At 30.7% G+C, this 15,830-nt stretch overlaps 1 protein-coding gene across 3 annotated transcripts in view; it reads left to right on the plus strand.

The window, feature by feature from the left end:
- LOC144837542 (alpha-1,6-mannosylglycoprotein 6-beta-N-acetylglucosaminyltransferase A-like) overlaps positions 1 to 15,401 on the plus strand; it is a 36,096-nt gene extending 20,695 nt beyond the window's left edge. For 2 of the 3 annotated variants that reach the window (XM_078692716.1, XM_078692723.1), the window contains exons 9-17: positions 5,499 to 5,633; positions 7,204 to 7,337; positions 8,375 to 8,499; positions 9,500 to 9,658; positions 11,182 to 11,328; positions 11,667 to 11,861; positions 12,225 to 12,321; positions 12,558 to 12,615; positions 12,757 to 15,401. In XM_078692716.1, coding sequence (XP_078548842.1) covers positions 5,499 to 5,633; positions 7,204 to 7,337; positions 8,375 to 8,499; positions 9,500 to 9,658; positions 11,182 to 11,328; positions 11,667 to 11,861; positions 12,225 to 12,321; positions 12,558 to 12,615; positions 12,757 to 12,955 — 1,249 coding nt within the window. In that variant the 3' untranslated portion in view covers positions 12,956 to 15,401. The remainder of the gene's footprint in view (positions 1 to 5,498; positions 5,634 to 7,203; positions 7,338 to 8,374; positions 8,500 to 9,499; positions 9,659 to 11,181; positions 11,329 to 11,666; positions 11,862 to 12,224; positions 12,322 to 12,557; positions 12,616 to 12,756) is intronic. The other variant, XR_013611524.1, reaches the window with a different exon arrangement.
- The last annotated feature ends 429 nt before the right edge of the window (positions 15,402 to 15,830 follow it).

Consider the following 15,830-nt stretch of genomic DNA (forward strand, 5'->3'; position numbering starts at 1 on the left):
TACGTTATACAATATCTATAATCCTAGACAATATATACAACCTGAAAATTAATTTAAATTATTTAAACAGAATTTGCGTTACATTATTAATAAATAAATTATGCATGACGTTGGTTTCTATTGAGCTGATAATACATTCTAATATTTTTAATGGCGATCAAATCAACATGTACAGGTAGGATAAGTTGATCAATTGAGCTGGTATACCTGTGTCAATAAGGTAATTAAAAATTGTTTGTTTTAACATAATTATAGGTTTGTATTATTAATAAGAAATTATTGCACCAAATCCAGAAAGTATTTTTTCAGGAATTATAATAAAATATATTAATATATTACTGTAGAAAAGTGAATGAAGTTTGACGGTTTTGATCAATTAGATTTGTGCAGTGTACAGGTATACCTGCATTAATAATAAGAACAAATTTGCTTGTTTGATTAATTATTTATTTATATAGTTGTATTATTAATATTAAATTATTTGTCTATACAGTATTAGGTTATTAAACCACAAAGTATTTTTAACTCATTCCAAGAAATATTATTATCTTATAATAAATTGAATTTGACGAAATTGAAAAAAAAACCAATAACATTATTATACTGTATTATTAAATGCACCTATAATCTTTAGACTGCTTTAACAGACTTGAGTATAAGCCCACCTTACTGTAGGCTTATAATTTTACTTATAGGCCTATTTTACTGACTGAAATCATGAATAAATATTACAGTAGAACCCCTTATCGGGGACACCCCTATTCAGGGGACACTTTCCTGTGAAATAAAAGAGGACCCCTCTACTCAGGGGACACTTTCCTGTGAAATAAAAGAGGACACCCCTATTCAGGGGACACTTTCCTGTGAAATAAAAGAGGACCCCTCTACTCAGGGGACACTTTCCTGTGAAATAAAAGAGGACACCCCTATTCAGGGGACACTTTTCTGTGAAATAAAAGAGGACACGCACCCCTATTTGTGGGGACACTTTCCTGTGAAATAAAAGAGGACACCTTTATTCAGGGGACACTTTCCTGTGATATGAAAGAAGACACCCCTACTCAGGGGACACTTTCCTGTGAAATAAAATAGGACACCCCTATTCAGGGGACACTTTTTTTTGTACCAAAGGTGTCTCTTTAATTTACTGTACTTTTTCTATGATATTATAAGTAAACTTGATCCGTATGAGCCCACCCTGGGGTATAAGCTCACTCTCTTGAGGAGTGATTTTAATAAAAAAAATGATACCTGTTAATATGGAAAAGGTGAAAATCTTTCCAAGTTTGATTAAGTGGGCAGTACTAGTACTCAGCCAACATTAAACAACGAATAGTCATTTATTTTATCATGGAGGATCAGATACGAAAGTCATAAAATATAAATGATGGTTGTAAAAACATTAACTTAATTATCGTAGATTGCGAGAGAGTATTACTTTAATTGGACTTGTGGATTGATTGAGTCTTTGCGAAGATTTTGAAATTAGTTTTATGCAAGTGACGAATGTCGTGTAAATCCAATTACAATGTATTGATCAGCATAATGTGTGTTTCTTTATACGGAATTCGTGTTCTGAATATTAGATTATTGTCTTGAAAGCATTTTAATATGAATTTAATCGTGAAAATAAAACTACTAAAGAAATTAAGGAAGTGTGAGAATAAATTACACTACAGTCGTTAATAGTAGACAAGGTTTAAATTCCATTTTGGGGATTTAGATGTTTGTTTCTATCTGTATTTGTTAACTTTGTATGGTATCGAAATAAATCAAATCAATTATGATAATATTTATTTGATGCATTTGAATAAATCATCACCAGGAGTATGTGGGAATAGGCTAAAACAACCAGATGCCCAATCACAACGCAACAATTTGTTCTTCAGGTGAAAGATTAAAATTATCGTATTTATCCAATAATTATCCGATTTGAATGTTAATCAGTAAATTTTTCTCGAGTTGAATTGGTTAAAGCCTGTTTTCATAGGCAGGTTATAGGTTAAAGATGTATTGTACCCCTGAAAAATAATTGTTAACATTTTTGTTGTTGAATATGTCATTTTAATGTCACATAATAGATATCCACTTTGACCAAAAATTGGATTTAAACAAAATATTTACCTAAAAAAACTGTAATTTAAAGCAAAAAGGGTCAAATTATCTGCCATTTTTGGTTGAATTTAACCATTTATCATGTTATTTTATAAGTGAAAACTTTTTTTTTTTTCGCTTTTTTTCTACTGAATTGATTAGCTTTATTAAAACTACAAAATATTCAAAGCCTGATTTAATTAATCTTCATTTTTCATATTTTTGGAAGACAATACATCTTTTTATCGGTTAATTTTTTGCTGCAGAAACACGGCCTATGAACAATCATAAGCAACAATAATTAATTGGGTCATGATTGGTCAACTTGTGTTGTGTCGTTGTTATAACCATGGAGGTATTTACCTCCATGTTGACACTAAGCTTCTGCACTAACTCCATTACACTATATTGAGCTTACTGTTTTTAGAGATTCAACAAAAAACTAATAATATAAAATTATTTGGTATGTTTAAAATTTGGAATCTCTTTGGAAGCCTCTGTACAATCGGGTTAATAAATTTTATTGTTAAAATAAGTCTTATGAAGCACTTTTTTTTTTTAAAGATATACTTCAGGGCCACTATACTATTTATGGTATGACCACTTCACTGACAAGAAATCCTTTCTTTTGTCCGCAATAAATTCATAATGAATGGATGGATTTGGAGACTTAAAATGTGATTATTTGAACTATAAATACTTTTTTAAGGAATGTAGAAGAAGCATTTACGAATGATACGAAGCGTCTTAATCTTGCTCATTGACAACTACCCTTTGTATTTTGTTAATACAATACAATACAAATTATTCTTTATTCTGGAATAGCTCTTTCAATACACAAGTACTGGTCTCCCAAGAGGTCCAGATTTGAAAAAAATACAAGAAAAATAAAAGTAAAAGCTATAAAACTATGTACAATAGAAGTTATATAAAATTTTTAAATTCAACTTGACTAAATGTCTCATAATTTTTACGGATATGTACAGGAAGATTATTCCATAAAGTTGGTGCTCTATAGTTAAACATTCTCTTTCCATGGATATTGTTCCATGCTGGAACATTTAGAATTTTAGTTGATTGACTTCTTGTATTTTTTGTGTGAAAAGTGTCCATAAATTTGAATAGATTTGTTAAATAAGATGGTGCTAAACCCTATAGGCATTAATAGCGATATATTCATCGTCAAACACAGTAAAATACATGGCTTGAAATTATTTTTGTTAAGTTAAAAAATTCTCATAAAAATACACAAATGAGGTTAAATTTAATTAAATTCGTTAAAATACATCGTTCAAAATACAAGCAAAATTGGTGCGTTACTCAAATGAATATTTGTTTTATTTGCTATTAGACCGATTGTGAGAATATCTAAGTAGCTCATTACTCCCTCAAGAACATGCTTCCAAAAATATCCTCATAAACACTTCATTTGCTATAACTATGTGTCAGTTTATTATTGCGATGCGGACGACTATTGTTAGTTTAATGGCCTGACACATCGCTGATCACGTTTTGAGGCTTTGACAATAAAACTACATTGATAATAAACAAGCTCTGTAAAGAATAAAGTACGCTACACTAGTTCCTAATACCTTGGATGTTGGTCATGCATGTTGGGTAAAAATTATACAATAAAACCTCTAATGTATATAGTAACCTCTATTAATGGGACACCTTTGAGACCCATCATTATACCTTTATCTTACCTTTGAAGTGCTCCCTAAACATGTGTTGGCCATAGTGTTAAATTATACACAGTAGAACCTCTAACCTCTATTAAAGGGACACATTTGAGACCCATTAATGTACAATACCTTTATCTTACCATTGAAGTGCTCCCTGGACAGGTGTTGGCCATATAAGTGTTAAAATATATACAGAAGAACCTCTATTAAAGGGACACATTTGAGACCCATCAATGTACAATACCTTTATCTTACCATTGAAGTGTTCCCTGGACAGGTGTTGGCCATATAAGTGTTAAAATATATACAGAAGAACCTCTATTAAAGGGACACATTTGAGACCCATCAATGTACCTTATCTTTACCTTTGAAGCATGTGGACACGTCCCCTAATATTAAATGGACACGGCTTTCTCACAAAATAAACAATATATATTTAAAACTATGGTCAACCCTTTTTCAGGGGACATTTCTGTTATTTTTCACGGGATAGTGTCCCCTTAATAGGTGTCTCCTGTTTAGATAGCTTACCTATAGTGTTAACACATATATTTTCCTTTGTTGTTTTACTGAAAGTATTCCCTTAATACTGTAAAAGTGTCCCCTGAATAGAGGTTTCCAAGAAAAGTGTAAAGTACAGTACTACAGTATTTTGAAAATGTAATTGAGGACAAGGATATCGATTAAAGTTTCATTTACTTATTATTATTAAGTAAATGTACTATGTATGTTTACAAATTCAAAGTCGTATATTTTTATTGGCCATGAAAAGGACATAAATTTTCAAAATGCATTGTCTGTGACACATAACAATTTTATTTCACAAAACATTTGAATATGAAAAGAACACTCGAATATATGAATAAAATGCAATGCTTTGGATAAAAAGGTATTCATTTTAGATTTAAAGGATAATGAAATTTAATTTTTATAATGAAAATATGTTTGTTCCATGCTTCAATATAAACTTGATACAAATTATGGTATTATATAGCGTATGGCGATTAAAGTAATACAATCAATATCAATCAATTAAGCAATCAAAATTAATTTATTCCATATAACTAAGGATATGTACACAAATGTCATATTATAATCATCATCAAATATCTTAAAATCTGAATATCTTATCTGAAGGATAACATGTTAGCTAGACTGAATAACAGTAAATCACAATTCTAGAATGTACTACAGTAGAACCTCTATTAAGGGGACACCTGCAGGACCCAACAATATGTCCACTTATAGAGGTGCCACCTGAATAGGGGTTGGCTGTAGTGAGTATTGCCCATTGCGCCTTGTTCATTTCCAAGGGAATTGTCCCCTTAATATGGTGTTCCTTAAACAGGAGTGTCCTAAAGCTTGGTTCCCACTAGGATGAAGAGCAGGGCCGTAGCCACCATTACTGGTAGGGTTTCAACTTGACCACTTTTTCAAAGAGGCCTTTCACAACCCTGTGGCTTAGCAGAGATTCTTCTTTCTTGCAAAAACCGCACCGCTAAATTTCGTGTGGCTACATCACTAAAGCGCAAGGATGTAAGCGCGACGCAAGTAATTTGACCAATCACAAGAGATACTTTATTCAAACTATTGTTTGTCATTGGTCAACTGTGCTTACATCGTTGCGTTGAGTCCTAGTGGCAACTAGCTTAAAAAATGAGGTTCTACTTTAGTTTTGTTTTGAAGAATATAAAATTACAAAGTTTGTTTTTCTTACAGTTATCTGAAAGAGGTCGGTATGAAAGGCTCAAACTGCCCATCAAAAAGTTCAAGTGGATTTCAGATTATCTACATCGACATCGTTGGTTTGAAACAGTTTAAGAAGTCTGCAGCGGCTCTCTGGCAACGCTTCAGGTAAGAATAATAAGCAAGACATTCAGTCAATTACATACCATGCCAACACATGTAATATTTTAACATACATGAATCGAAAATCATGTATAAATTGTTCCATTGCAGTTACTGCAGTAACTACAGTTTTTTACTGCACTAATATATAATTTGTTGATATGTAGATGAGGTAATAAACCGTGTGTTGGATTACCACCCCTTAGAGCTTTAAGGGAAATCTTTAAAATATTGGAATCCTAAAAAATCACTTTTCCACCTTAACTTTTTTTTTCTTCTTTAATCCCAAAATTATTCGGCTAATCTACAATATATTCTGACAAATGTGTTACAATTACATATTCTAATTTTCATCTTGTTTTTGGGTTAAAATGCTGTTAAAATACGATATATTCACAAGATATGAACATTAATACCTAAGCCAATTTAGCTTAAGTTTATGTATTTAGAATAATGAATGCCTTGAGAATAATAAAAATAATATTTCAACATTACTTTGAAAGATCATTTCCTTTCTTCATTAGTCGTGGAATTCAGCCAGAATGAGCATTGATTTAATGCCCATTTTCATGACCCGCATTAACGCTAGGCCGTCAAGCGTAATATTAATTTTTATACTTTAGGCTTTTGATTAATTATCGTGGAGCAATCTTAACACTGATTGAAAGCAATTTATGTTTTCAAAGAAAAGTAAACGCTTTAAACAAAATTCATTGAGGTAATTCTCCCGCTCCATAATGGAGTCAGAATGCTGTTCCTTTTAATCGCTATTTTAAAAAATTATTATTGCAAACATACTATTATTCTTAGTTTTCAATTTGTTTTACAAAACAACATTTATTTTGATCTTTAAAATCCCAAAATAGTCTTTGGCAGCTAGTCTATCATTATCAATACGTGTTGCCAAAATCTTGTCTTTTCCAATTTCCTTTTTGCATCCAAATATCTGGTGTATGGCCTTTTTTCGTAGTATTTTGCCCATCAATTGTGTCGTAAGGTACAATAGCCTGAGTGAGTGATGGTTATTATAATAAACTCGCATGAAAATAACAAGTAAATTAATATGAGGAGATGTTAACGTCATTGATGAGGTAGATGAACGTGATGTGCTTAGACAAATTAAGAAAGTGATGAAAAAGATTTCTTGCCCATTAAATGATGAATATACAGTAATTCTGGTAGACACTATCCTTTTAAATGTAAAACAACTCAATGTAGAATATTTGTCTAGAACTCAATACATCTATCGAACATCTTTCAAATATGATTACATTTTTTATTTTGTTTATGGATATGGTACCCTGTGATTTGTATGGTTTCTGTTGTTGTGAATGTACCATACATGTGACATGAATTGTGTTTTTTAAGATATTTAAGATATTAAATTTTATGTTTGCCTACTGTCTGTGGTCATGACAATATTCAAGAATTATCGTACTTAAAATTCAAAAGCACATAACAAACAAACAAATAAAATATTATTATAGTAGGGTACTCAAATTTTGTTAACAAATATGTAACTAGCTGTTTATGTGTCTAAATTTATGTGTTTTCTATATTTTTTTATTGGTTTTAGTTGTATGTTCCGGGTGATTGACTCGTTTGGCACAGAGCCAGCATTCAACCTTGCCACATACATGAAGAAAAAGAGTATAAAGTCTGTCTGGGGCAAGTGGGGTCTTAAACCAAAGCAGTTCTTTACTATGTTTCGTAAGTATTAAATAGAAAAGGCTCTAAAGCTCTGTCTACACTATGAAACTATTTTGACAAAAAATGTGATGTGCCCAAATATGGTAGTGATATGACATCATCATGTCCATATAATTCGCTAATGCAAATGCTTTCCATCGAGTCATCTGTGTAGTCGAGTGGATTAGATTATGGACTTTGCATTTCAATGTATGGGGTTCGAATCCCATGAGCATCTCTATTTACTTTATAGTGAGAGGGATTTTATTTAGAGGGTTAGGTTTAGTTATACTTAGGAAGTAATTCGGTTATCTTTCACATAAGAAGTCCCCAACTTATGTAGGAAAAAAAAAATCACACCCAGGATAATCATGAAGACATGAGTACATTTACTGTACCTTCCTAAATATCTGCCTACACTATCAAATTTATGTGACAAAAAATGTGATGTGTCCATATGTCATATCACTATCATATTTAGGGATATCACTACCATATTTGGGTACATCACACTTTTTTTCTCAAACTAGTTCATGATAGTGTAGACAGAGCTTAATAGTGAATTTATTACAATTTTATATGAATTATCTTCATAATAAAGTATTCGGTTGAGATTTATTTTGTATCTATGAAGTAGAATTACTTTAATAATGTTATTATTGTTAATAGCATGACCGTGCAGACATTAATAATTAAACATAATAAAGGCAGACATAGTTAATTGTGTGGAATTGTCAAACTGAAATTTCTTTAGGGAATTTGAACTTTATTCATTACTTGTCTCAGTATATTCATCTTGATAATTTATATTATTAATACTACATTCGTTATACTGTAATCCTTTAATTTTCGTTTTGTGATTGAAAAATTATCGCGAAAATTAAGGGTGCATCATTAAAATGCTCCAAAATACTATTCTTATGAATAGTGTATACATAATGTACACTTTATGGTTTATATACCTGCTTTTTGTTTTACGATTCCTGGTTCAAATCCAGAATACAGAATTCAATGTTTATTAATATAAATTATCCTAATTTGTAATGGTTTTTTTTCAGCCCACACACCTGATAATTCATTCATGGGATTTGTCGTTGACCAGGCTCCGAGTCAGTCATCCAAATCACCAGTTCGTAAAACCAACGATGCTCTCGTGTACGGAAAGAAGGCAAACATGTGGGCCGTAAGTATCAATCAATTGATTTACGCGTGATTGGCGTTCTCATTAGAATGTCTGATGCATATTGATTACCCACGATGCATATTGATTACCCACGATTCACGTTTGTAATGTTAATTTTTTTTTTTTTCTGAAAATAATTTCAAATTTTTATAATATAAAATTTTTAATTTTGTAGAATAGAAAAGCGTGTTGGCCTTTGACAGTTGATTTAAAAACGAGACAGACATCTCATAATCTTATCTCATAATAATAAAATCGCTGTCTGGGAATTTTATGTACAGTAGTGTCTAATAATCCTGTATCATCTCGTCTTGAATTATTAGGATATAGCTTGATGCATTCAGTTTTAAATGGATACGGATATAATAAAGCACATTGAGAGTTGTAATAGATTATATAACATACAGTAATAATGTACATACTTGCTTCTATTGTGCTGACTGCCATGGTGACGGAAAACATTAGCATTTTAAATGATACCATACAAAATGTTGATGCATTATAATAATCACTACTTCCCTTTGATACATTCATGTCAGACTGAAAGAAGATACATCTGGGTTAATGTGTTATTGAATAGATTTAACTCCCCTGTATGAAAAAAAAAATATTAAAGAAAATAAGAAACAAATTGTTGTATTCACCAAATTTTATGTTTTTGATTGTTTAGCTGATTTTCTGTACTGTATCTATAATTTTTCCAGTATCTATAATAATCAATCATAGGCAAATGCTTTAATACAGTCTCACATATGTATCATATGTGATGCCTGTATCATAGGCCATAAGCCTAACCCATGGAGCTATTTATAACTCTATGCCAACCTACTGTAACATAAACATAAAACAGGTGTCACATGTGTTATATACAGTATGAGACACTGTATAAATTAATTTGGACAGATAGTGCCATTTAGGGATTCAGAGAATTGAGTATATTGTTTATATGTATGAAGATTCTGTAGTATGTGATGATAGTCAGTATTTTTTATTATTTTAGGATGCTCACGAATACATAGATACAATACATTCCAAGTTTAATATTCACGGGACAGTGTTTCGCAATTTGTCTGAGCAGAAGCAGTACTTGCCTAGTTACGTTATTAATCACGGAATTGTTTCTGGTCAGTCTATTCAACAGCTCCTAAGAGAGACTAAGGTATGAATTTTTATTGTTGAAAAATTTCAAAATGATGTCATAAACTTTGCTCCGTTTATCGGACCGAACGTTAAATCGGCCAAATACATTCTTAATAATGGACGGAACTGGGTGCTTATACGCATGTGCAGATTAATATTTTGCATAAATTACCATATCCTTTCATCTACTGCCCGCTTTCATCTACTGTTATCTTTCATCTACCACCCACTTTCATCTACCGTCCTGATGCGTAAAATTCCTAGTGTCCATTGGATTGCTGTCGACACTGCAGGATTTTTGACCATCATTAAATGCGATATCGCTTGACGTGTATTGAGAAGATTTTTTTATTGCCATCATAAGTGTAGCTTTCAAATAACTTATATATTACTGTTATGTGTTTCCTTGTTGACAATACTAAATGATGATATCTGAAGTAGATATATAATAATAGCTGATGTAATACAAATAAACATTAATCAATTAGATCAAAATTAAGAGGCCAATCAAAAATCAAGTTTAGTTTCTCTAAAGGCCAAAACTCGATAAGCGAAAGCTTTTTTTTTTTTGGTCTTTGTCTTAAGTTTTGATTTTATGTATGTGGGAAAGAACAAAAAAAAAAGAAAAGACAATTAAGATTATTATTATTATTACTCGTTTTACAGAAATAATTGTTGAGTGTTTTTATAGATTTACATCATTGCCAAGTACAAATTCAAAGTACAAACACCTCAGGTTATGTAAGATTTATCTATGATCACATAACTGAGATTTTATAGACAAATTCATATAGATTAGTTTACACGAACGCGTTAACAAACGATTATATAACACCTTGTGTCATAGTTCACACATGGGTGAATCAACGCACTTACCAGAGTAAGACGTGAACACACCACGGCATGTGTAGTTATAGATTACAAACCTACCTGATAGATAAATTAATATTGAATATAATTTAACCAATTTGACACCTTAGATCTATGCAAATTTTTTGTCAACCTCACATTAACACCATTTTTAATGAAACAGCTCCTTAAGGATGACTTTTTAAATTCATTTTTTGAACTAATGAACTAATAATTTTGATAAAATCACACCTTTTTTTTTGAGTAATTTTCTTTTGTAATTTCAGTTCTTTAAAATTAATGTATGAATTTGGAAGATAAATTTCCATAAACCCTTTCAAAACCTGAACATTCATTAATATGTAATGAATTTTAAATACCAAACTCATATTTTGATTAAGCCCATAGGTTTTTCCATTTTCGATTTTAGGAAAGTTGATTGTATTTTGTAATATGTAGAGGGAAGAGCGTTTGTACATTTATACAGATGTTTTATATATTGTATGCATTCATACACATAGGGTATCAAAATGTCTGTAATTGTACTGGAAATATATGTTAAACTACTTATGTGTCACTTTAACTTTCACTTTTATAACAGTTTTCAAAAAATGATATCAAAGACTTCTATTATGTAAGGCATTTTAGCATAAAAAAACACAAATATCTCATTTAATTTGTTTTGATTTCCAGCTATTTGTAGGGCTTGGGTTTCCATACGATGGACCAGCTCCATTGGAGGCTATTGCAAATGGTTGTGTGTTCCTAAATCCAATGTTTAAACCACCCAAGAACGCGAAGAATACAAAGTTCTTCAAAGATAAACCAACCACAAGAGAGGTACAGTATCACTTAATTTTTAGATTTAATTTGATAATAGTAACTTCATCTAAAAATGTAGTGGACTGAAATGTCATATATTTATCTACCTTATAATTATAGAGAGATGTTTTTTCCCAGTTCATTAATTGGTCCAACCAAGCATAAATGTATTTATCTATAGATCTCTGTCTACATTATCAAATTAGTTTGACAAAAAAGTTGTGTCATGTGCCCAAATATAGTAGTGATATGCCCAAATATGATAGTGATAAGACATCATCATGTCCATATATTGTTAGTGTAGACAGAGCTTAAACCATTACATGTTGTTTATTTTACATTTGTTTCTTCTCCAGTTGACATCACAGCATCCATATGCCGAGGTATACATTGGAAAACCATACGTGTACACAGTAGACATAACAAACACAACTGCTCTTGAGCTAGCCTTAACTGAGATACAAAAACAAGACGAGTTAGCCCCTTATCTACCGTATGAGTTCTCCTGTGAAGGTATGCTGCAGAGGGTTAGCGTCTATATTCAAAATCAGGTAAGATGTGTATGAAATTAGGCCAACAGAAACACATACTCAGCATTAGCGGCATTTACACCCTACCAGGTACCCATTTGTACACCTGGGTGGAGAGAGGCAAGCATAAGTAAAGTGGCTTGCCTAAGGACGCAAGCATTGTGACGAACGTTGGTCCCACAATCAGAATGCCAACGCTGCTGCACCACACGCCCCTATATTGGCCTACCCTTCAAGTCATGTTTTGTGAAATATATACAGAAAAAAAGTATAAAAAAGAAGAAAAGTCTAAAAAATCCATCCAATACCTTTACTTAGTCCAAAAAATTCACTGGCTTGCTTGTAATATTTCACCAGTTCAAAATAAAGTGTTTTTGTTTTCAGAACTTTTGTGATGAGTCACATTGGCCTCCGAAGCAAGCAATGAAACAAATAATGTCCAAAGCGGGTCAATCTTGTAAACATGCTTGTAGTAAGAAAGGTACAGAATGCTCTTCATTGGTATTTTTATGTATTTTATTTATATGTTTTAATTTATTTAATTCATTTTCTGTATTTAGTTTTCTATTTATTAATTGCTAGTGGCTGTGTGTGAATAGTTCACCGGGGTAACCCCCTATCCATTGTTAATTTTAACGATTGTACCATATAAATTAATTTCATTGAATAATTGATATGATTTAATAATTGATTATTGATATTTTATCTATTTTTTAGGATTTATATGTGAACCAGACTTCTTTAAGTATATCGATAATAAGGAGAACTTTCAACAGTAAGTGGTAACAAACAAACTTACTTTCAAACACTAGAGGGAGACAAAAACAGAAATATAACTTTCCAACACTAGAGGGAGACAACCAGAAAATGTATCATGAATTTTAAAATGTTTGAATTTTTTTTTTTTTTTTTGCAGAAACAATATACCTTGTGAAGAGTTTAAGTCGTTCAATGAGATTATAGCGCCCTCTTTTGATACAGAAAGTAAAATATGCTACACTCAGTCCGAGACGCTTTTATATAGTTGTGCTGGATATGAACATGGCTTCAAAAGAATGTGTCCATGTAGAGACTTTATTAAAGAACAAATTGCATTCTGTACTGAATGTGTATAACGCTGGGTTCAATGTGTTTTGCTTAGTAACACAGTAGAACCCCTATAAAGGGGACACCTTCAAGACCCAGTAAAGTTAATGTGTCCCCTGAATAAAGTTAAGACGTATATTATCCCTTGTTTCATGTGAAAGTATCATTTATTAGGGGTCCCCTGAATAGGGGGTCCCTAAATAGGGCTGTCTTAAACTACCTAGTTCATCAGAATCTACAATTTCAGCAGAAGTATCAAACAAGACATAAGATGCAAGATGTATGGAAGTTTTGGTGAAAATTGCTTTTGGAATCCCAGAGCATACAAATGAGAAAGAACAGTGAGATTACACAAGATTACACCATTTTTTGTGTGACATTTTCAAAAGGAGACAAAAGCAGACCTATTATGGTATGACACCTCAAATTCTATCTGGTACTGGCAGCTATTACAACATCAATATATAATTTTTTTCTTTTTTTCAACACATTTCATTATGGTGATGGTGAACATTTGTGTGGTAAAAAATTCAGAGAGCAAGATGATGATATCATCAAATTGGTGAACATTTAAACGTATGATGTAACAGTTGGTGGTGGTATTTTGATAACAATTCAAAAGTGAGGCAATGACATCATCAAATTGGTGAACATTTAAATGTATGATGTAACATTTGGTGGTGGTATTTTGATAACAACTTCAAAAGTGAGGCAATGACATCATCAAATTGGTGAACATTTAAATGTATGATGTAACATTTGGTGGTGGTATTTTGATAACAACTTCAAAAGTGAGGCAATGACATCATCAAATTGGTGAACATTTAAATGTATGATGTAATATTTGGTGGTGGTATTTTGATAACAACTTCAAACGTGAGGCTATGACATCATCAAATTGGTGAACATTTTACTTAAAAACCCAGATCCTATGTATAGATGATGTCATCATAGTGGTGAAAGTGTACAGATAAGAAACTGAAAGATGAGTATGTGATGTTTGGAAATTTAAACATGAGGCGTGTACAAAGTTAATTAGCCGTGTTCTACTGAAATTTAAATCATTATTTACTGCGTTGTACATAAGGGGCCAATGTAGATAATAAAATGCAATTTTCTAAAGGTCATGTACATAATTGATGTAATAAAATGATAAAATGAATTAGTATATATTTTTATAAAGATTTTAGCTAAAATTTACATGATTGAAATTGTATAACAATTTATTATTAGTATTATAGCTGTCTTGTTGTTGAATCTAGAAGTTATTTGTTATAGTTATAGTTTAATTATCAAATTCACCTTCTACAGAATTAATGAACTAATACTGTATGCAACGCATGTAATATTTAGTTTAGGTTAGTTTTCACTTAGTGTCATATGACCTTTGACCCACTGACGATAACCAAATCTATATATCGGCAGGTAGATGTAAAAATAAAAAACATGACGTGTGTGATGTGCTGTATTGTTACATCTCATACATGTTATAAGCGCAATATTACTGTTAAATTGTACAACATAGACCAAAATACTTAAAATTTGTTGTCCTATTAAAAAAGATTATTTATGATAGTTAAATTTTGCCACATATTAGTTATTTAGTTAATTTAGCCAATACCTAATCATTTTAATTGATAAAATTTAATTATTTTGATTGTTATTTCTTTTACTTAATATAATAGGCCAAAAACGAGAGAAGAAACAACTTTATGTAATCTGCCATCTATTACACCAAAATCCGAGAACCGTACATATAACGAGTTACGACGTTAACTTAACTTAATTTCACGACGATGATAATTAAATTGTCGATGCCTAAAGTGTACTGAAGTACTTGCAGCAAAGAATAACTATGAGTGCTTTAGAAACCATGACAAAATTATTCTACAATTTGTGTACTCTTTAACCTGTTTGATTCAGTTATTTAGAAATACAATAATTATACAATGATTTTGTTTCTAAACTTCTATACTGAAACAAACTAAAATCTTATATTATTACAGTGAATACATATAAGGCAAAATGTTATAAATGAAAAAATTAACACTGTGGCATAGTACATACAGGGAGTTGTAATCTAATCACAACTTTTTCTGTCAAATGATTTATATATATACAGTACACGGCACCTATTGACCAGTATTAAACCAAATCCAGGTGTAGCCTGTGTGTAATGGGCCATCACACAAAGGACCAACATTAAAATAAAAAAAAAAAAAAACATATTTGTTTCTCTATAACCTTATGCTAGTTAGTTTGTTTGTTTACAATAAGCAAAGATGTAAATAAACATTGTTGTTTATTTCTCCATGGTTACGGTAAACAAGATTTTGTTTACCGTAACCATAGAGAAATAAACAAATTTATTTATTCATCTTGATTTTGTTGTTAATGTTTATTTTAAAAATTATAAAAAAAAATAATTAAGGTAAATGGCTGGATTTCAATTTCGATAAAAATGAATAACCTAAATAAAAGAAATAAACAAAGATGAAATTATATTATATTATTATAAGTTATTATAATATTATTAGTATTTTTTTCAAAAGATTTAGTAACTGAAATTTTAAACTATTCTAAAGATAAAAGAAATAGTTCAATTCAATAGACTATTCATACAAAAATTTATTATTTAAAATTTATTTCGTTTTTGCTTTTTTAATGATTTTTCAAAATATTTTTTATTTGTTTAATATTTATGCAAATTACTTCAGTGTGTGTGGAATTCATTGTATCATAGCTATTATGTAAATCAAAAATATTGTATGATATAAGTTTCAAGTCTTAATACAACAATTCATATTTATTATCAGCTTAGATAATTTTTATCAGCATTAAAAACAAATGTTTAAAATGTTATTGTCAGTAATTAAGTCGTTTGATTTATTATCCAATAATTTA

The sequence above is a fragment of the Antedon bifida genome, chromosome 1 (assembly GCF_963402885.1).
Source record: "Antedon bifida chromosome 1, ecAntBifi1.1, whole genome shotgun sequence".
Classification (NCBI taxonomy): Eukaryota; Metazoa; Echinodermata; class Crinoidea; order Comatulida; family Antedonidae; genus Antedon; species Antedon bifida.